The sequence below is a fragment of the Monomorium pharaonis genome, chromosome 10 (assembly GCF_013373865.1).
Source record: "Monomorium pharaonis isolate MP-MQ-018 chromosome 10, ASM1337386v2, whole genome shotgun sequence".
Classification (NCBI taxonomy): domain Eukaryota; kingdom Metazoa; phylum Arthropoda; class Insecta; order Hymenoptera; family Formicidae; genus Monomorium; species Monomorium pharaonis.
The window spans coordinates 13692153-13716009 of record NC_050476.1 but is presented as its reverse complement, the minus strand read 5'-3'; the positions used below and the strand labels follow the sequence as shown (position 1 = coordinate 13716009).

The following is a 23857-nucleotide window of genomic DNA, read 5'->3' as shown; positions in this document are numbered from 1 at the left end:
TTTTATATAAAATTAAATTAATGAATTGAATTAAAAATCTAATTTTTTTAAACCAGAAAAAAGTTATTAAAAATAATACAAATATAAAATATAAAATATAAAATAATATAAGATTATATAAAAATTTGTTAAAAGGACAAAAAAGAATGTTTAAAAAATAAAAATAAGATATAATTAAGATTTTACACTTTAAAAAAATTAATTTTAAATATACTGTAATTAAAAAAGAATGATTTCAATTTATAATTCTTCTTTTATTGAGAATAAATAATAATGAATAATTATACACTTTTGTTATAATTAACAACGTATTAAAGTATTATAATAATAATAAAATTAAATAATAATATTAGAGTAAATAATTAAATAATAAAGTTATTTTACATTAAATAATAGAATTAATGTAGCAGTAATTTAAGTTGTTAACCTTTTATTTTATATCTGAAAAAAATATATATTAAAAAGACCATTAAAGTTTATAATATTGCATATATATTTAAACATAAACGTGTTTATAATTTAAAAGATTATGTTTGTTTTGGCTTGTGGCAGTTTTGGGCTTGTGCCCCACACACTGAATTTCCCGGCGTGATTTTCTCGGGAAGGTGTGTTCGAAGAAATTTAGAGTCTTCTTATTTTGTACTTTATTGAGGAGGTAGAAATACACAAAAGAAAATGATTCCGACTGATCGACGCGTTTTGGTGGTTATGTAAAAGTGAGCATGGCGAGAGCCGCTCACGATCTGCTGCAATGGAAGCGCGAGACCCCGAGCGGAAACGAAGACCGCCGAAAACGAACGACCGGTAGCGAAGTCGCATGGTAACACGAGCGTGAACGACCGGTCGCGGACGCGAACGAGCTCCCGATGGAAAGATTTGGAGAGAAAAGGCGCAGGCGGAAATATCCTACAATGCCGCCCCCGTTGAAAGGATTCACTTTCAAAACGCATGAACGTAGCTGTTTATGTAGCATCTAAAACAAACGAATTCGATTACGAAGGTAAAAACTTAAAGCACAGAATGCGGAAATACAATAAAATCTGCTTAAAAAGGGGTAACAAATGAGAAAATCTTCTGAATGTCGAGGTTACAAGACGGATAACTGACTCAATATAAAATATACAGTCGACGCTTAAGTAGGCTAAATACAGTTGAATATTAAATAACATGTCATGAATCTAATGGCAAAATAGCAATTTTTGACAGGGGTCTAGTATATAAACCCCTTGCTGTACGGATAGTAGCGGTACGGACAACATTGTCGGCGCCCGGATGAATTTCTTCAACTCGGCCTAGTAGCCACTGGAGTGGTGCGAGGCCCTGTACTTGCAATAGTACCATTTGATTGAGCTTTAACTGCTCGCCCTTATTAATTTTCCATTTTGAACGTTCTTGGAGAGTATGCAGGTACTCTCGGCTCCATCTGTGCCAAAAATGTTGCCGCATTTGCTCGATTTGCTGCCAACGCACCAACCTGTTTTCATTAATATCGATTAGATTTTCGTAAGGAAAACTGTTCAGGGCGGTGCCAACCAAGAAATGACCCGGAGTTAAATAGGCTAAGTCGTTAGGATCAGCGCTTAGTGGCGTAATCGGACGCGAATTCAGAATCGCCTCTATTTCACAAAATATTGTCTGTAACTCTTCGAAGGTCAAAGGCGATCTTCCGACTATTCGATGTAAATGTAATTTTGCAGATTTTACTGCTGCCTCCCACAAACCGCCGAAGTGCGGAGAGTTGGGAGGTATAAATTTCCAGGAAGTTCCCTGGTCGCGTAAAAAGAATTGAACACTAGTTTGAGTTTGTTCATTGCTTAGAAAATCGAAAAATTCCTTTAATTGCCTTTGAGCTCCGACGAAGGTGGTTCCGTTGTCGGAATACATACAACTTGGTTTTCCTTTACGCGACACAAATCGTTTGAGTGCGCCAATAAAGGTATCGCTGGTAAGGTCGCTAACGAGTTCTAAGTGCACTCCCTTTGTCGCGAAGCACACGAAAATGGCCAGATAGGCCTTATGATTACGGGCATTGCGTCGTTTCGATTCGCGTAGCAGAAAGGGACCGACATAGTCCACCCCACAGTGGGAGAACGGTTTTGAAACGGTCACGCGACCTGCGGGTAGTGAACCCATTATGGCCTCCGAATAAATAGGATTTGTTTTGAAACAAGTTACACAATTTTTGATAATTTTTCGCGTAATTGATCGCATCGAGATTGGCCAGAATCGTTGTCTCACTGCCGCCATGGTGGCTTGTGTGCCAGCGTGTGCATTGCGCACATGCTCCTGCTCTATTATACGTTTAGTTAATGTGTGATTGCGCGGTAGTAAAATCGGATGGCGGATGTCAAAATTCAAATCTGAATTGTCTAGCCTTCCGCCCACTCGAATTAATCCATCTTTACCTATGAATGGAGAGAGGGACAAAATGCTGCTTGAAGAGTTGATAACGTTGCCCTTGCATAACGCCCTATGTTCCTCTGCGAACGCCTGAGCTTGTACTACCTTGCACATGATGCACAGAGCTGATTGAGTTTCTTGGTGAGATATGAAATTGGTTGATGCAAATTTGCGATAAGGCTTAGAGAACCTTAAGCAATATGATAGAATGCGACATGCTTTGTTGAGAGTTGAGTGTCTATTAAGCAACTCATCTACGACGTTATTTTCGAAAACGGCGGTGGCCGCATGGCATTGCCTTTGTTCCGGGTGGTTTTTTGTTGTGCGAACGAATTCACTGTTAGGCCAGAGCTCGTTGCTTTGTTGTAAAAAGGTGGGACCGTGCCACCATATTGATGAACTTGCTAGTTCACGCGGATTGAGTCCACGAGATAAAATGTCGGCAGGATTGTCCGAAGATTTGACGTGACGCCAACGTTCTGGATCCGTAATGCCTTGGATTTCGCCCACTCGATTAGCTACGAAAACGGACCATTGTCGCGACGGTGAGGATATCCAGTTCAGGACGATTGTAGAGTCTGACCATAAAAATGTTTGCAAGTTGGTCAGGTCAAATGACGCGCCGATTTTCTTGATTAGTCGCGCTAGCAACAATGCTGCCGAGAGTTCAAGGCGCGGCAGAGATACAGCCTTGAGCGGTGCAACGCGAGACTTAGAAGTCAACAATTCGGTACGATATTCATTTTTTTTGAATTGCGTACGCACATAGACGCACGCTCCATACGCCCGCTGACTTGCATCACAAAAGCCATGAAGCTGTATGGATAGCGGATCAGTACTGAATTTAACGCAGCGCGGAATGGAGAGCTGATTGATAGTAGCCAATTGTGATTTGAGTTCCGACCAGCGCGAATGGAGGTGTTGCGGAACCGACTCATCCCAGTGAGAGCCCAATTGCCAGAGTTCTTGTAAGATTAGTTTAGTCAAAACAATTACCGGGCCTAATAGGCCTAGCGGGTCGAACAACCGAGCCACCTCAGATAGAATTGTTCGTTTGGAAACTGTATCATGAGTGTCGCTATTTTTGTAAGAAAAAAGGAGTGTATCTTTAGTCTGATTCCAATGAACCCCCAAAAGAGATGATTCTGAGTCCTTGTCGATTATAATAACATTGTTATTTTGATTGCTAAGGTCCGTCAACAAGTCAGGGCAATTGGATGCCCATTTGCTGAGCTCGAACCCTCCCAAGCGCAATAAATTAATGACCTCATCGCGAATTATTTTGGCTTGATCAATTGTATCGGCTCCCGTGAGCAGATCATCTACATAAAAATCGCGTCCCACGGATGTAGAGCCACTCGGATATTTGCTTGAGTATCGTTCGGCTAGCCATTTGAGACACCGAGTGGCCAAATAAGAAGCGGAAGACGTGCCGTATGTAACCGTAACGAGTTCGTAAACCTTGACGTCGGAATTCGGATCGTCCCGCCAAAGAATGCGTTGGTAGCGCGTTTGCGAGGGGTGCACCCTTATCTGCCGATACATTTTAATGATATCCGCCGCGAGAACATAACGAAAAATGCGGAATCGGAGTAATATAGATACTAGATCCTGTTGAACGGTTGGACCCACCATTAGTACTTCATTCAGAGAGGTGCCAGTAGAGCTTTTGCTCGAAGCGTCGAAGACCACTCTAATTTTGTTGGAGCCCAGAGTGGGCTTGAAGACGCAATGATGAGGTAAGTAGAAGGATTTCGAATTATCATCGGATTGTTCGTCAATTTGCATCATGTGGCCTAATGCCAAATATTCATTTAAGAATTGAAAGTATTGAATTTTTAATTCGGGATCGCGTCTAAAACGCCTTTCTAAGCTATACAGCCTTTTCAGGGCAACGTCCCTTGACTCTCCGAGTTTGTCAAATCCTGGTTCCTTACACGGAAGCTTAACGACAAATCTACCCTGCGGAGTTCGAGATAAGTTTTGCAAAAAGTGTTGTTCACACTGAGCCTCCTCAATCGTATGATTATTTGGATTTTCAGCAACGTCCTCGATTTGCCAGAAAAGCGATAATTGATCGCGTAATTGCGTGTTGGTCACGGTCGCGTGAAATGATTGTATGCGTTGTCCGGTGGTCGGTGAGCCGCTCAGTCGTCCGGCTAAGATCCACCCGAATCGCGTTTTTTGTAACGTCGGATGTGTTGGGGAGGCCCTAATTTGACCGACACAGAGCAAGTCCCAGAAGTGTTCCGCGCCTATTAATATGTCGATTTCTGATGAGATGTGGAACTGCGGATCAGCCAATCTCAAATTTTGCGGTATCTCAAATGCACTTCTTTTCATGGTAAAGGCGGGAAGTTTATTCGTTACTTGATCTGTGATTATACAATCGCTCGAAATGCTGAAGGCATTGGTACGTGACTGTAAACATACTGTTGTGGATTTAGACGATCTCGTGACTGTTTTGTTTACACCTGAGATCGAGATGTCGATTGAATTTGTTGGAAGTCCGAGTGCATCTGAGAACCCCTTTGATATGAAATTGGCTTGAGAACCGCTGTCCAGTAAGACGCGACAAGATTTGCGAGAGCCCTTGCTATCATATGCATAAACGACGGCAGTAGAGAGCATAACGCATTTGCTATCAAGAGAATGTGTGGAGTGCGTGACTACGGCAGCCGAAGAGCTGGTCGGGCTCGTTTCGGCGCCGCTTTCGGTAGCGCGATCGCGTTTTTCCTTTTCCTTTATTTCGGCAGTTGCAAGATGAAGCAATGTATTGTGTTTCGCCTTGCAAACTCTGCAATTGCTTGATGGGCATTTATTTGAAGAATGATCAATGGATCTTAGACAATTGGTGCACAGTTTGCGCTTACGAATTTCTGAAACTCTTTGGGAGACGGGCAATGCTAAAAAATTTTGACAATAATATATGAGATGCTCTCCATTACAAAAACCGCATTTAAATTTAATCGTCGCAGTACACGAAGACTGACGTTTTGTGTTGGATTGTGACTGCGTATTTTCATATTTGGGAGAATTGACATCCGGTCTGCTAGCCGTCTCGAGAGTTTGACATCGATGTGTTATAAAGCCGAGAAACTGTTTTAAGGTAGGCAGTTCAGAACCCTTTAGCGACAATCGCCAATCGCGGAGAGTGCGCGCGTCAAGTTTGCGACTTAAAATTATAATTAATATATCATCCCATTCAGATGTAGGACGCTTTAGAGCCTGAAGGGCCTGAATGTGTGTCGTTGCGCCATCTGCGATTTGTCGCAGTTCGATAACATTTTCTCTTTTCATAGTTGCTAAATCTAAGATCGTGCTTATGTGATCCTGAACGATCGCACGTTGGTTACAATAACGCTCTTGTAATAAGTTCCACGCCACCTTGTAATTTGCGTCGGAAATTTCTAAGGAATTTATTAGCTTGAGCGCGCTGTCAAGAAGAGCGCTCTTTAGATAACGCAATTTTTGAACGTTACTGAGAGATTTGTTCTCATGCACCGTTGATTTGAAGGTATCGTAGAACGAAAACCATTCGTCATATTTTCCGGAAAATTTAGGAATGTCTAACTTCGGCAATTTTATTCCATCGAATTCCTGCGCTCGGTTCGCATCTAACGATGCCGGCGCGACCATGGCCGTACCGCGTGTCGAAATGTTGAGCATTTCGCGAATTTTGGCCGACAAGGAATAGAACGCGTCTTCAAAGGTGACGCGGTGATTTGCTTCGGATTCGTCATGCATCTCTAATTTAGTTTGTACGATGTCATATTCGGTCCAATAATTCTCCAATTTAATCTTACGTTCCTCAAATTGAGCCACTACGGACGGTGTAACGGATTCGGCCGCTTCTACAAAATTGCGTATCCTCGTACATGATCCTAATATTGTTGCGCGACGCCTTTTGAGTGTGTTTACATCGTCGTCAGCCATGGCGAATAAATAGAGGCGAATTCACGCGATAAACAAAGATGGTTGGCAACGACCGTTGAAGAGTTAACCTTACCTCGCTCTCGATTTTACGCTCGCAAGCCCGAAGGCGGAAGCGTCGCAGGAATCGCCTGATGCCTTCGAAGAAGAATGGGGTGGGGGAGGTCGTAAGAATCACTCGATGCTGTCGAAGACGGAGAGCGTCGCCGAAGTCGATTGATGTCCTCGTAGATGAGGAAGGTCGATCTGGAACTGCTGAAGCGCTCGATGACGGGCACGTTGTCGTGGATCGGCTCGTGCGCTTGACGACAGGAATATTGCAGGGAATCACCTGCCGTCCTTGTAGGTTAGACGCGTCGCCGCAGTCTATCGATGCCCTTATAGTAGTTGAGGAATGTCGCCGTGGCAATGCTGAAGCGCTCGACGATGGGCACGTTGCCGAGTATCGGCTCGTTCGTTCGGACAAGGGAAAGCGTCGTGGGAAGTCGTATGTCTTTGTAAGATCCCGACCGCACGCCTCCTTGCCGCGCGGATATTACTGTAATGCTTGTCTCTCGATCCTCCTCTATGGCGTCGATCGTCACGGCGTGCCGTGATGAAAAAAGGCGCATCCGGCTCGAAGGACCATATGTTTTGGCTTGTGGCAGTTTTGGGCTTGTGCCCCACACACTGAATTTCCCGGCGTGATTTTCTCGGGAAGGTGTGTTCGAAGAAATTTAGAGTCTTCTTATTTTGTACTTTATTGAGGAGGTAGAAATACACAAAAGAAAATGATTCCGACTGATCGACGCGTTTTGGTGGTTATGTAAAAGTGAGCATGGCGAGAGCCGCTCACGATCTGCTGCAATGGAAGCGCGAGACCCCGAGCGGAAACGAAGACCGCCGAAAACGAACGACCGGTAGCGAAGTCGCATGGTAACACGAGCGTGAACGACCGGTCGCGGACGCGAACGAGCTCCCGATGGAAAGATTTGGAGAGAAAAGGCGCAGGCGGAAATATCCTACAATGTTTAAAAGATGTTTGTACTATTATGTAATTTTGGGGGAAAAAAAGAAAATTTAAAAAGGGAGAAAATATAAAATAAAAAAAAATTCATCGTACATATTTATTAGATTTGAACTGTAATAAAGAACAACGACAAATATATTATTTGCGTGAGAAATTTTAAATTATAATATTTAGCCATAATAATAATAATAAAAAGAAAATCAATATGTATTTTAAAATGAAAAGATAATTTGATTTAAAGATTTTACTTGTTCAGATGATATTTCATCAATCGTTCTTTTTTGAGGCAAGTAAATGCCTTTTAGTAACAATGGTAGCGGCATGAAACCTTCTATTTTTTAAATATCATTTATACTATTAATAACAACATAAGGTGAATTTAAAATTTAAATAATAATAGTGTGTATCATGGCTTTTTGTATTAACTTAATACTAGTTAGTATATTGGAATGCTAGTAGAGCCAAAGCCAGTTGGTGTTTGCTATAAAGTATATTTTTTCTACAGAGCTTTTTCAGTACAGACGTTTCGACACATTTTCTTCGGCCATCCTCAGTGTGTGATAATCTTATACATACTAAAATTTCTTTCCTATGTTTATGGTATATCTAGACATTTGTCGTTCTTTCCCATTTTTCACAATATTGCTAAAACCGAGAGTATAAAAATTCGATTCAACCTTATTAAAGTTAATAGAAAAAATTATAGGTACCTGTTAAACAGTGGAATTAATTTCTATGTATCCGTGAAAGTCCTTGGTATTCTTTCTTTATTTATAGGTGTCATTTCGTCCTAATATTGTCATGAAATATAAACGTTTTTAGTCAATGATTAAAATAATAATTTTTAAATAATGAGAATAAATAAACTTATAAATAAAAAATGAAAAAAATAAAAATTAAATAAAAATAAAAATAAATGAGACTATAAAAGTAAACAGTAAAGGAACTGAGACAATAGTCTCGTCGAAATGTTGAAAATTTGTAAAAGGAGAAAAGGTATATGAAAAATTATTTTTACGTTAAGAATTAAAAGATTGAATAATAAATTGAAATAAATAGATAAGATTCGTCGATAGTTAGTAGTCAATAGTCAGTTCGTCAATAGTTAAAACTTTGTATTAATTAATGCTAGGGAATGATTCTTACTTTATAGCCTGTCAATATTCCTACTTTTAACGTGTTTGTGTCTTTACGGATAATTGTAGACTGATGTGTGATCGTTTAGATATTCGGAAAAGAGTCAAGGATCGGTATGTAAACATAAAAAGTAAATATAAAAAGTAAACATAAATAAGGTGAATTTGCTGAACAATCAATAAAATTAAAATTTACAGAAGTGTTTTTTAATGAGATTATTTAAATTAAATTAAATACCCAAACAGGTTAACTCCTTTGAAAGTAGAAATTGTTAAATACCGTTTAAATTTGTAAAATTAAAGAAAAACTACGCAGGTAGGTTAAATAAGACCAAAAATAATTATGTAAAAAATTTAGTTTCGGGGCACAATTTATAAGAAAATATATAAAAAATTTTTAAAAAACTTAATAAACAATGGTAATAAATGTGATCGCATACTAAAAAATATTACTCATGTAAGAAAAAAAAAGAACTAGAAAATTTTAAAAAATTTGGCTAAAGGAGAAATTTAGAAAAAATAGTTTAAAAAGGTATAAAATATAGAATCGCAATTAAAATTAATCATCAAACTTAAAAAAACATAAATAAGAATAAAAGTTTAATAGAAAAGTTAAATTATTACTTGTAAATTGTACAGAAGCAATAAATACGATTTTATCCCCCTTTTTTATTATAAAACTTAATTTTAAATAATCATCAGTCAAAAAATTTAGTATATGAACTTCTAATTTATAATAACCATCTGTAATTGCACCCATACCAATTATTTTATTTAATTTTACATTAAAAGTGGACGTAAATTTTGTTTTAATAAATCCTTCCAATTCTGAAAGGAAAAAATAATCATTTTTTAAAGTAGAAAGAAATATAAAAGTTTTAAAAATTTTTAAAACATTAATTTAAGTTTAATAGATAGTTAGGAAAAAAACTGTATAAACAAATTAGAGAATAAAATTTAACCAATCCCAAACCTAAAATATACATTATATAAATGCAAAAAAAAATTAAAAAATAAACTATACAAATTTAAATACAACGATTATATTATTAAATTAAAAACAAATATTAATGCAAAAATAAGAACAAAAAGCTTAATTTTCATCTTTAAAAAGATTTTAAATGTAAAATAGTAATAAGCGATTAAGATTTAAATAATTAAAAAAAAAACAAAATTTAAAAATTTGAAGAAAAAAAATATAATTCTAAAAAATAATGGAAAAAATGGAAAACAATTTTAAAAATAAAAAAAAGTTACATTAAAATTTATAAGAATGACATGTTGGGAAAAATATAAAAAAATTATTTTGATTAAATTAAAAAAATACTCAAAAAAAAGATTTAAAATAACTTACTAACAAACTGTTCGGATATATTTAAAATTTCTTTAATTGAACATTTTATAGCTTCAATCTCGGCATTTTTGGGATAAAATTGATGAAGAGTGGTAATTAAAGTATTGTGCCGTATTAACAATTTAAAAGGCACATTCCCATTATTATATTTAGAATTTTTAGGAAGCTTAGCTTGAACGTCATCTAAATGGATAATCTAGAAAATTCAATTGTAAAGGAGTATAATAAGATTATTTGATAATAAATAAAATAAAATTAATTGTTTAAAAATTAAAGAAATTAAGGAAAAAAGGATTTAGGAAAAATAAAAAAGGAAATAAATATATATTAAAAGCAAAAAGTAAATATTAGAAAATTATAATTTTCTTTTAAAATTTACAGAAATTTAATGAAATAGTAAACTTACATTATTCGATAAGATCTCATTTTCATTTAAATTAATATCATCATTCCAAGCCACTACTTGGATACGTTTACCTTTACCATTATTAAGATAAAATATAAAAAAATTGAATTGTTTTTTATCCCCAATAAATCAGGGAGACTATAAACCATCAACGTATCCGACAATTTCACTGTATTGAAGATAAATTAATTAAAATATGAGTTCAAATATTATTAATTCTACGAGACGTAATCAATAATATTTGAGCACGTATTTTAATCGAAAATTGTAAATTCCATTTTAATACTGACTAAAAATTGAGCTTTTCTTTTCTATAAAATAGAAAAGGATAATATAAACGAAAGAACGAGTTAATATTAGATAAATCATATTGAAAGAATAAAAACAGGAAAAAAGACAGAATTAAAGAAAATAGCTAAAAGAAAGGAAAAATTATGAAATCGTTAAAGAAGAAAAAACTTACACTGCAGAATCAAAATTTTGCAAGAAATCAAATAATTCATTTGGTGATAACAATTCCAAAGGATTTATAGAGGAATTAACCGAAGATGGATCCAATTGAGCTAGACAAATAAAATTGAAATTAAAAAAGAGAAAACTAAAAATGTAAGAAAAAGAAAGAAAATATTTATTAAAGGAAAATTAATTACAAATACCTGAAGACTTTTGACGAGGAGAAGAAGGTGTCGGAGAAGAACAACGCGAACCAACATAAGAGCAAGAAGCGACAGATGGAATATCAACCGAATAAAAATTAGACATTTTAAAAATGTAATAAAGGGAAACTATAAATTAAGAATAATGAAGAACATTAGAAAAATTAAGTAAGATAAATTAGAATATAGAAAAAAAGGAAAAGAGTAAAGAAAAGTACATATTTTAAAAATAAGAATAAATATTTTTAAAAAACAAGAAGAAAAACGTTTTAAAAAGAATAGAATATAATATTTGGAATATTGTATTATAAAAATTATTACAACTCAAATACACAGATAAAATGTATGGAGTGAAGTACAACATTAGAGAAATAAATTTAGTGTAAATAAACTGAATATAAATACAGAAAATAAAAAAGTACAATGTTCAATATAAAAAAGCTAAATGGCACGCGCGAAGCGCGCGCAATGTAATGTTCTGGTTTTTTCAAAATCAAGTTGATCAAAACAAAATGGAGGCAAATAAGTGGACATTTCTCGAATTTCTCTATTTCTGTTAAATTTTAATGCAGTTATAAAAGATATAGAACTTTGCAAATTTCTTGAATCAAAATCTATTTTTTTTTCAGAAAAAAATGGCTGATTTAAAATGACGACTCAAAAGTTATATCATGATGGTAAAAAACCAATGTTTACTTATTGTTAGAAAACCTGATTGAACCCAATCGAAAAGTAGTTGCTTTTACAAATGTATGTGTAATTATTTATGCAAGTGTGTGCCTACAGATACGTGTGCATTTGCAGTTATGCACTCACGGATGCATGTTTTTTTCACGTCTCTTAGCCGTTTATAATCATAGCCGTTGTCCGAACCTTACCACGAGGAGGTGAACATGAATAAGATTCACTTTTGCTTTTGGTTTTTTATTTAAAAATTTTTTTGTGTCTTCAATTTTTGTTCTTTTTTTACGTTTTATTTATTGAATATTTATCTTTCTTCCACTTATAAATATAACTGATTATTATCTAAAAAGCTAAAAAAGATAAGGTATGCAATTATCGCAAGATATCACAAATTGAGTAAAGTTGAGAAGAAAAAGTAAAGTATTGTTTGAATACAAAGTGTTAGATCCGAATTTAGTCATACTGCGATAAATGCACTCAGGGCCGTCTTAAGTATTAGTGCTGCCTTTGTGCCAATGAACAATTGCCGCCCCTTCCCGCCCCTATTAAACTGAATTTAAATTAAATTAAAATTTATGTAAATCTAATTTTGTTGGATTGAACAAGGTAGAAAAAACTTTTTATAGAAATAATAAGCAGCAATTTTTAAACAATCATATATTTATTTAAATAGATACGAAATAAAAAACGATGAAAAAAAATATATTAAAAAATCAGAAAGACAAATACAATATTAATTTTTCAATTTAATGAAAATTGTTCCGCGTATTTTTATTTTATTCTAATTTATTTGCGGAACAAACAATTAACTTTATTTTGTAACAAACAATTATTTAGTTGGTCGAATTCAATTATTTTATTTTTCTTTCGTGACCGATGTAACTGCGCGCATGAGGCGACATGATGGGTGATGGCGCGCGTATCGGACGGTCGATGAGAGCAGTCAATATCGACTCGAGATATATCGATTCTACGCGAGGGTCAACGATTTAGCCGAGATTCGGAAGCGCCGCGAGAGGGGATAAATAGAAGGGCAAGGGCCCGTTTCACTTCACTTCTTCCGTGTACGCGATCGCGATTATACCTTTATCGCGAGTGAATCTGTGCAATCGATATTCGGTCAAGAGCGCGAATTACCTCACAGGGGTTTAGAGTCTTTTCACACGTATATTTCTATTTTATTAGTTAAGTGAGCAAGGTGTTCATATACGGGGCTTCGGCCCATTTAAGGGAATATTTCCCGACTTGTCTTCACCCGAAAATGGAAGACCACATGCGACTCATATACGAATAATTTCATATACGATTTATACGATTCGGGGCCCCGATAATTATAGTGGTACCACGACATGCGATCTTCATGATCTATACGATTATACGTACAATACGACATATATGATCTTCATGATCTACCCGATTATACGTCTCACTTAATACGACTTCCACAAATTTTGTCTATTTGGGGTTTTTATGCCGCAAGGCTTTTCCCCACGAGCCAATAAATCTTTTAAAATATTGGCTCAAAAATACGCATTTTTATTTAACATTTCCATTCCTATCCGAAACCACGAGATCTCTCCACAAGGAGCGGTTTCGACCCTACAAATTTTTGGTGCCTCCTGTGAGGCAATAGTGTGAATTCGCTACGACCACGATACGTTTCGTTAACGCCTATTCGAGTCAGTGAAATTACGATAATCCGTGAGGACGTTCGACGCCGGAATCATCCAGAAGGACCACACGACGGCCATTCGAGACCAAGGTCTTCCAGAAGGACGTTCCATTATCACGGCAGCCATTTTGAGATCGAAGGCTTCTAGAAGGACGTTCCATCACGTACCGACTATTCGAGACAAGCTAAGTGCCATTAACCTGCACCTTGCATCATTGCTATAAAGATTGTAGCTAATTATATAATTTTCAAGCCTATTAATCTCATTGCCAAGCCATACGTTTCATAATTGTATTAATGTGCATGATCCCATAATTTCACAATTACGTAAAATGAAAGAATTGACTCTACCTAAGGCAATAAGTATATTGTCTGATTTCAAAGAATCGAAAGGATATCGCATACTCTTAGATTCGATACATTATCATATACAAGACCGGCAACGGTCAGTGCAACGTGCGTTTCTAGAACTTGCTGGCGCGTGTCGAGACTTGTTACTCAAAACGACGATCGCGAATCTTCTCCCCTTCCCTTTTTTCTTCTCTCTCTTTGCATCGTTCGTCGGTCCGCTTGGTGACACGGGGGAGAAAAAGGGGGGAGATCCGAACCCTTTGTTGCTGGAAACACGCGCCGTTTGCCGGGTCGACTTGGTGACTTAGGGGGAGAAAAGGGGGCACGAGCCGAGCTCTTGTCGCCGGCACTACGCGCCGTTCAACGGGGGGGGGGGGGCCACCCCGATCGCTTCCGCAAGCGGTATTTTCCTTTTTTCTCTTTCTTTTTAGCAATTGTCTCACCGGTTTATTGATTTATTAGACAAGTCAAAATGAATCGTTTAAAGTTCATTAACCAGAAGCGCACGACGCTGAAGGCTCAACTGACTAACTTTGAGAAATTGATCGCAGAAGATCGGTACGACGATGCGAATATAAGATTGAGATTAAAACGTATTACCGAACTCTTTCATGCGTACGAAGAATTTCACGACGAACTCGCAATATTAGAGCCATTGGAAGATCATTCGGATGAATTCGATGAAATGCAATGATTCGAGAAACCCGCGCAACCGTCGACGTCACGCAAAGTCAATTTAAACACAACGTCTATAGCGATCGACAATAATACGCGCCGCATTAAATTACCAGTAACGGAACTACCAAAATTCGATGGTAGTTTAGATAAATGGTTATCGTTTAAAAATACGTTCGTGACGATGATCGATTCCTTACAAGACATTACGGATCTGCAAAAATTCTTATATTTAAAGGATTCACTACGGGGCGCAGCATTAAATAAAATTTCTATATACGACGTGAGCGAAGAAAATTATAAGAACGCATGGAAGTTGCTTAACAAATCTTACGAAAGGAAACGGATTTTAATCGCGAGACACCTTGACGCGATTCTTGAATTGCCTACGCAAAATAAACCGGATCCACAAAATTTGACGAAACTTATTGACGACATGCAACAACATGTAAACATGCTCGCTTCATTAGGCGTACAACCGGATCAACATTTATTAATTCGAATAATCGAACGCGCACTGCCAACGGAAATTTGCGCTAAATGGGAGGAGACTCTTAGTCTTGACGTGTCACCAACGTTGGAGCAATTATACGAATTCATATCGGAAACCGCGTTTCGTATTTGTGATCCCAAACGAGATGCGCCGCGTTTTAAAAATGGGGGGAATGGGAAACGACCCCACTCACAGAAGGAGACGTCCGCGGCCAAGACACGCAAGGATGACTCCGGCGCGCGCGCTCTAGTTACCAATACCACCTCTAACTGTTCATTATGTAAAGGGGAAAAACACGCGTTGTACAAATGCCCGGAATTCATGAAACTATCGGTGTCAGGTAGATGGGACTTCATTAAGAAAACTAAATTTTGTAGAAATTGTCTCCGCACTCATATAGGTAAATGCCGATGGTCACATTGTAGAATTTGCAATAAACCCCACAACTCGCTTTTACACAATCCATCGTTCAAAACAACGGCGGGAACTCCCAAAATTGAAAATAATAATTCTACAGGCCAGACGTCAACCGGAACATCTAAGTCGGATTGACTAAATTCATTCGCCTTCAACGCAATGTCGCGTAGCCCGCAATCACAATTGATGATGAGCGCGATGGTTCGCGTTAAAACGCCTAACGGAAATTTCGTACGAGGTCGCGTTTTATTAGATACTTGTGCAACAGCACACTTTGTAACGAAGGATTTCACCCGAGCGTTGAAGGCGCCTATAAATCCGTGTTCTATTTCAGTCGGGGCGATTAACGATTTAAACACCATTTCAAACGGAACGGTCGAACTTGACATTTACTCGATCCATAACGACTTCAAGAAAAAACTTACGTTCTTGTTAATACCGAAAATTGCCGAACGAATTCCGAACGAAGTATTCCCACGCGAATCGATCAACATTCCCGCAAATTTAAAATTAGCTGATCCACAGTTTCATATGCCACAATCAATCGACATGATTATCGGATCCGGAGCTACATTGTCTTTGCTATCGATCGGACAAATTAATCTTTCGCGAGATAATTGTGACTTATTTTTACAAAAAACCCAACTCGGCTGGGTCGTCGTCATGGGGGTGGCCTCCACCAGCGGAAGGAAAATCGTTTCATGTAAATTAACGGAATTGACAGAGCAGATCGCGAAATTCTGGTTATTAGAAGACACGACCGCGAATCGAGTTAAAATACCAGAAAATTTAGAATGTGAAACGCATTACACGCAAAACACGACACGCGATAATTCCGGCCGCTACACTGTGCGATTACCATTCCGTTTAACCGAAAGAGATTTCGGGAATTCACGCGCGATCGCACTACGTCGATTTTACGGATTACAGAGAAAACTCGGTGCTAATCCTACACTCAGACGCGAATACGAGAACGTGATGCGCGAATACATTGAGTTAAATTATATGTCGTTAATAATAGACGATACTGAGGATGGTTATTATCTCCCTCACCATGCGGTTATAAAACCTACGAGTACCACAACCAAGGTACGAGTCGTATTCAATGCATCGGCAAAGACCAATAAAGGAATATCATTAAACGATGCCTTAATGGTCGGCCCCACGATTCAAGCTAAATTATTCGAACATCTTATTCGCCTCCGTGCACACAAATACGTACTCATTGCCGACATCGAAAAGATGTACCGGCAAATTCAAATTCATCCTGATGACCGTCGATATCAAAAAATATTTTGGTATCACGAGAATCACATTCGCACTTTCCAATTAAATACTGTGACTTTCGGTGTATCAGCAGCTCCATTTCTCGCCATTCGAACGGTACAACAACTCGCAGAGGACGAAGCCGTAAATTTCCCACTAGGCGCCGAAATTCTAAAACGCGATTTCTATGTCGATGATCTCTTAACCGGAGCCGATACGTTAGAACAGCTTTTACAAATTCGCGACGAGGTTATCGAGATTCTAAGACGCGGCGGTTTCAGTATGAGACAATGGGCGTCGACTCACCCACAAGCTCTCGAGGGTTTAGACAAAAAAATTATAGATGTAGAATTTCTAACTAACGAGAACCTCATTTAAAAAACTCTAGGAATCGAATGGAATGCACACCGCGACGAATTAATTTACACGGTTAAACCTATCAAATCCGTTTCAAGAATTTCTAAACGTTACATTCTATCCGAAATAGCCAAGATTTTTGACCCGCTCGGTTTGCTCGGTCCAATCACTCTCGCGTGCAAGGTATTGATACAAGAATGCTGGAAGGCAAAAATTTCCTGGGATGAATCGGTTCCCCACGCATTACATTCCTCGTGGTTATCGTTAACGGAACAACTCGAACTCCTTGATCATCTCACTATTAACCGTCGACTTATTCTCGACGATCCTACCGAGATTCAATTACACGGTTTTTGCGACGCGAGCAAGATCGGTTACGGAGCTTGCGTGTACATAAGATCCCGTAACGAACAAGGCGACGTACGTGTACAACTTTGTTGCGCCAAGGTCCGCGTCGCCCCCCTCAAGGACGTAACAATGCCTCGACTCGAGGCGGCGCGCTCACTCTCGCACGTTTATATCGCGAAATCCACACCGCCCTCACATTCAAACCCGACAAGATCATTTTCTGGTCCGATTCTATGATAATTCTACACTGGTTAAAGAGATCACCCGACGCGCTCAAGGTATTTGAATCAAATCGTGTTAGAGAAATTCAAGAAATCTGTAGAGACGCCGAATGGCGACATGTTAGATCGGAAAACAACCCGGCCGATGCCCTATCACGTAGCCAACTTCCGCGAGAATTTTTGAGAAACAAATCTTGGTTTAACGGACCATCATGGCTCAGACGATCCGAAAACAACTGGCCAACATCCCTCGAAGTTCCGATTAAAGAATTACCTGGTTTAAAGAAAGGCATATGTTTAATTTCGCAAACTTACTCAGATGACATTTTTCTAAGATTTTCATTCTACACGCGAATGATTCGAACTATCGCGTATTGCTTACGAATGTCACCATCAAAACGGGCTAAAGGCGCGCTATCAATACAGGAAATAATAGAAGCCGAAACCCGAATATTACAGATCATCCAAGGAACGCGATTCGCGGACGAAATCAAACGCAGATCGAATTCGAAGGAAATAAAGGGCACAAGATTAGCGTCATTAAATCCGATAATCGACAATAACAAATTACTTCGCGTCGGCGGCAGGCTGCAGAATGCAAACATTCCTCTTGCACAAAAACATTCGATATTGTTACCTTCACATCATCATGTAACAGATTTAATTATTCGCGAGACCCACGAGAAAAATCATCATCCGGGCATTCAATCCACCCTATATACAATTCGCCATCGGTTTTGGCTTCTCGACGGAAAAAATCAAGTACGCAAAATCGTTCGACGTTGCGTACGCTGCATTCGATTTCGCGCAACACCCGTAGAATATAAAATGGCAAATTTACCGAAAGCCAGAGTCGAAGATAACGTCACCCCATTTCATCATACGGGCGTTGATTTTTTTGGTCCCATGTTTATCAAGGAAAAGAAATATCGAAATCGAAACCGCATAAAAGTATACGGCTGCGTGTTTATTTGCATGTCGGTAAAAGCCGTGCACATCGAGATCGTCAGCGATCTCACAACAGAAGCGTTTCTCGCAGCGTTAAAACGATTCATAGGACGAAGAAGTATACCCGCTCACATTTATTCAGACAACGGGACTAATTTCGTAGGCGCGAACAACCAATTACGCGAATTATACGCATTATTCAAATCCGACGAGTTTAAAACACAAATTGACGAGTTTGCCACATCCAAGAAAATTTCTTGGCACTTCAATCCACCACTTTCACCTCATTTCGGAGGCATATGGGAAGCGGCAGTCAAATCGTTTAAACACCATCTAAAACGAGTAGTAGGCGATCGTTTATTCATATACGAAGAATTAAACACCTTGGCAATAGAGATTGAGGCTATATTAAATTCAAGACCTCTGTGTCCGATATCCACCGATCCAAATGATCCTATAGCATTAACACCCGCTCATCTGCTAGTAGGGCGACCCTTCACGATGCTGCCGGAAAATGATTATACGTCTGTTCCAGAAAATCGCCTAACATCCTGGCGATTAATAACCAAGGCCCGCCAGGATTTTTGGAGCAGGTGGCATATTGAATACCTTAACGAGTTACAAAAACGGCAGAAATGGATTGGTTCCGACACCGGATTACAACAGGACGCGGTGGTTATCCTAATTGACAAGGACCAGCCGTGTATGCGATGGCCGCTGGGGCGTGTTGTGGAAACTCACCCCGGAAATGACGGCATGATCAGAGTCGTTACCGTCAAGACGGCTCAAGGAACCTTCCAACGCAACGCTAAACTAATTTGTCCGCTGCCAAATGTTTCGTGATTCGATATTATATTCGATATTATTATATTCGATATTATTATATTCGATATTATTATATTCGATATTATATTATTCAATATTACTACATGCGATCACCTTGCTCACAAATTGGATATGCGCTTATTTTGATCGCTACACTCTCAAGAGGGGGAGGATGTTCCGCGTATTTTTATTTTATTCTAATTTATTTGCGGAACAAACAATTAACTTTATTTTGTAACAAACAATTATTTAGTTGGTCGAATTCAATTATTTTATTTTTCTTTCGTGACCGATGTAACTGCGCGCATGAGGCGACATGATGGGTGATGGCGCGCGTATCGGACGGTCGATGAGAGCAGTCAATATCGACTCGAGATATATCGATTCTACGCGAGGGTCGACGATTTAGCCGAGATTCGGAAGCGCCGCGAGAGGGGATAAATAGAAGGGCAAGGGCCCGTTTCACTTCACTTCTTCCGTGTACGCGATCGCGATTATACCTTTATCGCGAGTGAATCTGTGCAATCGATATTCGGTCAAGAGCGCGAATTACCTCACAGGGGTTTAGAGTCTTTTCACACGTATATTTCTATTTTATTAGTTAAGTGAGCAAGGTGTTCATATACGGGGCTTCGGCCCATTTAAGGGAATATTTCCCGACTTGTCTTCACCCGAAAATGGAAGACCACATGCGACTCATATACGAATAATTTCATATACGATTTATACGATTCGGGGCCCCGATAATTATAGTGGTACTACGACATGCGATCTTCATGATCTATACGATTATACGTACAATACGACATATATGATCTTCATGATCTACCCGATTATACGTCTCACTTAATACGACTTCCACAAATTTTGTCTATTTGGGGTTTTTATGCCGCAAGGCTTTTCCCCACGAGCCAATAAATCTTTTAAAATATTGGCTCAAAAATACGCATTTTTATTTAACATTTCCATTCCTATCCGAAACCACGAGATCTCTCCACAAGGAGCGGTTTCGACCCTACAAAAATCAATATGCATATACGCAAGTCACAAGTGGCTGTTTGCGACTTCTGTAGACAAGACTTTATACTTCGTCTACAATAAGTCGTTAGTCGTTGGTTGTAAGAAATCTAGCCAATAACAGTTAATCTTAGAGAAAAATAAACAAACATGATTGGTTAAATTTCTTACAACCAACGACTAATGACTCATTGTAAACGAGGCTTTATATTAACTTGAGCCAATTTCAATAAATAGTGGCACTGTTTTGATATCTCGTTTCTGACTTGAGTTTGAAACATGTTATATATTGGGAAGACGCTTGGTTTGTTCGCGTCGCCATGCCCCGACATGATCCTACTCACTCCAACGCATTCTAATAGGTTGACGTCATCGGAATCAACGTATTGGAGTGCGTTGGGGTGAATAGGAGCATGTCGGAGCATGTGACGCAAACAGACCCGCTATTAACGCTATCAAAACTGTTCACAGAGCCAATAGCGCGAAAGCGATAGCAAACTCCATGAACGGCATTAGCGTAGCGTTGGCATTATGTGTTATGGTGCTTACGTTTGCGTTTAGGTAACTTAGGTTATATTATAGTGCTTATAATCTAAAGTTACTTAATTTCGAAAGAAATTGAAGCGAATATTTGAATCTTTTGAGGGACATTAATTATTTAGGAATATATCGTAGGCGCTATAAATATACTGTTTATACTATAAAGAAGCTATCGATGTGCTAGTCGAGGTAAACTTAAATGTTAGATGTGTATTTGAATAGGGATGGAATGTAAATATAAACGGTTTGACTTATAATCGAATATTGCATTTATAAAAGGTTGAAAACATACAGATAGAGGCGATCGATCCCGAGCTGAGGAGGCAGCTGCATCTCACCACCGAGGACTCAAGATTCGCCGATTCCATGGTAAGGCACGTGTCTGAGCCTCGGAAGGATATTACTCCCGTATATACCGCGGAGAATCGCGTCAAGCACAAAACTCCAGCAATCAAACAATGGAGGCAAATCAAAGAGATTTGGTAACAATAATAACACTGCAATGCTCTACGGGAGTTGGTAGATATGTCATCAAGTGACAGCGATGATGAACTTGAAATATTGGAAAAAATGTTAAATAAAAAAAAAAAGTGTTCAGAGTACAAAATTATGTTGAAACTGTAGTGCCATGGTTGACAAATCAAGATTTCAAGACTTATTTCAGGTATCAGTTACATAAATATCTTCCTAAAAATATTTCTCTATCAAAAAGTTAATGGTAAACAGTTTAGTACAGATTTAAATGGAGAATGTAATATCTAACTGATAAACAATAAATGACTAATGCATAATTTAGGATACTTCCTGAGATCTTCGAATATCTTCTGTCCATTATTGAGCCGATACTATTAAGAGAAAAAACAGACGGAGCACCTATGATTTCTCCACGCAAACAGTGTTTGTTGACGTTGTGGCGATTAGCGACTCCGGATTCTTTAAGATAATAAATAAGTTCACAATTTTGCTGAACATGATCAGTGACATCAGTCAACACAAGCATCAATCTTACTTTGTTTGACATGTCGGCAACAGAAACAGAGTGATGCTTATGTTAAGAAACAGCCATAAAATAAATGTAATATGAGTGCTTATGTGCCGGCGCACGATTGAGTGAGTCCCAGATGCGCACAGTAACAAACAGACACCACCAATCAAATTCTATAAATTCATCATAACTTTAACCAACCTAGCAATCTGATTGGTGGTGTCCGTTTGTTACTGTGCGCTCCCGTATGATTTTGTATTACATTAATTTTACGGCTGTTTATGAAGAGAAAAGAATAGTTCTCAGAGTATTTTTAAAGTGTGCTGAAGTAATCTGAAGTATGTTATTTTATAGTGTCCATTTTGCATTGTGCGCATCTGGACGTTCCCCTATTTCCTGCCTCTGATGTCATAATCTCACATAACGGCGGCAAAAGCCTAGGGGCTTGATTCTTGAATTCATTCGCAAAAGAAACGTATTCGCAAATTCTGTTCTTACAGAAAAGTTGGAAATTTATTGGCTATCATATGGATTTTAACCAATAAACTTGCAACATTTCTGTAAGAACAGATATTTGCGCATACGTTTCTCTTGCGAATGAATTCAAGAATCGAGCCCCAGGAGCCTTAACTAGAAAACAACTGTTATATATTTTTGTTTTAATCTTCAGGTCCATTTCCGATCAATTTAATGTCGGTAGAAGTACCGCATTGTATATAACAAGACGTATCATAAATTCACTTAATGAGCTGGCACCTATGGTAATTAAATGGCCTACAAATGAACGAGTTGGTCAAGTGTGGGCAGGATTTGAAGCTACCAGTAGATTTCCTAAAGTCATTGGTGCTATTGATGGTACACACATCAATATTCCAGCTCCCAAAGATTATCCAGAAGCGTATGTCAATCGCAAAGGTCATCACTCAATCCAACTTCAGGTAATATTTTCTACTTCAATAATTTTATTGGGAATTCCAGTGTTAATGCTTTTCATGCCAATTTTATGTAATCTATATTGGTTTGCATATCTTTTGTTGCAGGCTATTTGTTACCACACTTGCAAATTTATTCATTGTTATGTTGGACATGTGGGGTCGGTACATGATCAGCAAGTGTTTCGTCTGTCGAAAGTACAATCCTACCTTGGAGATGTGTCAAAATTTCCACAAGAGTGCCACGGTTAGTTGGAGATCTAGCCTATAAATTGCATAAAAATTTGCTAACACCGTATCGAGACAATGGCCATATGACACAACGTCAACGAAATTATAACTTTTGTCATGCTTCTACGAGAATTGCTATTGAAAGAGCTTTCGGACTATTAAAGGAACGTTTTCAAAGCCTTCTACAACACTCGCAATGGATAGAGTGGACTTAATTCCATTGCATATTCTTGCCTGTTGTGTATTACATAATGTGTGTCTAATGAAAAATGACGATTTTAATATAGAAATGATTGAAGACGTAGATGTGATAGATAGTGTGGCCAATAATGAAAATATGTACGATGCTGCTCATGTAGGTGTTGCAAAGCGAGATTTAATAGCTCAAAGATTACAACTAAGAAATGTATAACTGGTACATATTCATTTATTTAGAATAAAAAACTACAATTTACTATGCAAATTGGTTAATATTTATTGTATAAGAACTAAAAACTTTACAAAATTATAATGTAATCTTTGGTTTAATTATTACCTCTTTTCATTTTTTATTTTTTAATTTTTAATCTTCTACATACCTTTCTTATATACCTACTTTATATACTATTTAATGTTAATAAATTAAATTTTAGTTATCACTTTGTTCACGATATAACCCTGGTGAAAATGGAAAATTGGAGCGTAAGTTGAATGTAAAGGGAGAATGATAGAAGCGTTAACAAACCTTCTACGAAGTGTAAATTGAAACAATGAAACAAAAGAAGTGTTAACGCTTCTTTTACATTTCATTGTTCCAATTTACGCTTCGTAGAAGGTTTGTTAACGCTTCTATTACTCTCCCTTTACATTCGACTTACGCTCTTACTCTCCCTTTACATTCAACTTACGCTCCGATTTTACATTTTCACTAGGGAACGTAAAAGAGAATATATTAATAATAAAATTAACGTGCGTGTAATAAAATAATATATAATAGAATATATATGTTGAATAAAAATCAA

The 23857-nt window shown here is 37.8% G+C and overlaps 4 protein-coding genes across 4 annotated transcripts; 3 read left to right on the top strand and 1 right to left on the bottom strand.

Moving 5' to 3' along the window:
- Positions 1 to 1170: 1170 nt before the first annotated feature.
- LOC118647514 lies at positions 1171 to 6336 on the bottom strand. The gene has a single exon (XM_036292557.1). The coding sequence runs from the start codon at positions 6334 to 6336 to the stop codon at positions 1171 to 1173; it is 5166 nt and encodes a 1721-aa protein (XP_036148450.1).
- A 9009-nt stretch (positions 6337 to 15345) lies between these two features.
- Positions 15346 to 16830, top strand: LOC118647513. The gene has a single exon (XM_036292556.1). The coding sequence runs from the start codon at positions 15346 to 15348 to the stop codon at positions 16828 to 16830; it is 1485 nt and encodes a 494-aa protein (XP_036148449.1).
- Positions 16831 to 17390: 560 nt separating this feature from the next.
- LOC118644088 lies at positions 17391 to 21394 on the top strand. Its single transcript, XM_036292555.1, has 2 exons — positions 17391 to 20897; positions 20988 to 21394. Exon 1 carries the CDS (start codon positions 17391 to 17393, stop codon positions 19167 to 19169), a length of 1779 nt encoding a protein of 592 aa, XP_036148448.1. The 3' UTR covers positions 19170 to 20897; positions 20988 to 21394.
- A 955-nt stretch (positions 21395 to 22349) lies between these two features.
- Positions 22350 to 22997, top strand: LOC105840156 (putative nuclease HARBI1). Its single transcript, XM_036293330.1, has 2 exons — positions 22350 to 22631; positions 22734 to 22997. Exons 1-2 carry the CDS (start codon positions 22452 to 22454, stop codon positions 22875 to 22877), a joined length of 324 nt encoding a protein of 107 aa, XP_036149223.1. The 5' UTR covers positions 22350 to 22451; the 3' UTR covers positions 22878 to 22997.
- Positions 22998 to 23857: the final 860 nt, after the last annotated feature.

What these genes read in the sequence shown, in the direction of transcription:
- LOC118647514 (XM_036292557.1), bottom strand. Translation starts at nt 6,336, where the DNA reads ATGGCTGACGACGATGTAAACACACTCAAAAGGCGTCGCGCAACAATA.
- LOC118647513 (XM_036292556.1), top strand. Translation starts at nt 15,346, where the DNA reads ATGTCGCGTAGCCCGCAATCACAATTGATGATGAGCGCGATGGTTCGC.
- LOC118644088 (XM_036292555.1), top strand. Translation starts at nt 17,391, where the DNA reads ATGATAATTCTACACTGGTTAAAGAGATCACCCGACGCGCTCAAGGTA.
- LOC105840156 (XM_036293330.1), top strand. Translation starts at nt 22,452, where the DNA reads ATGGTAATTAAATGGCCTACAAATGAACGAGTTGGTCAAGTGTGGGCA. An exon ending in ATCACTCAATCCAACTTCAG is followed by an intron (nt 22,632 to 22,733) that starts GTAATATTTTCT and finishes CTTTTGTTGCAG; the next exon opens with GCTATTTGTTACCACACTTG.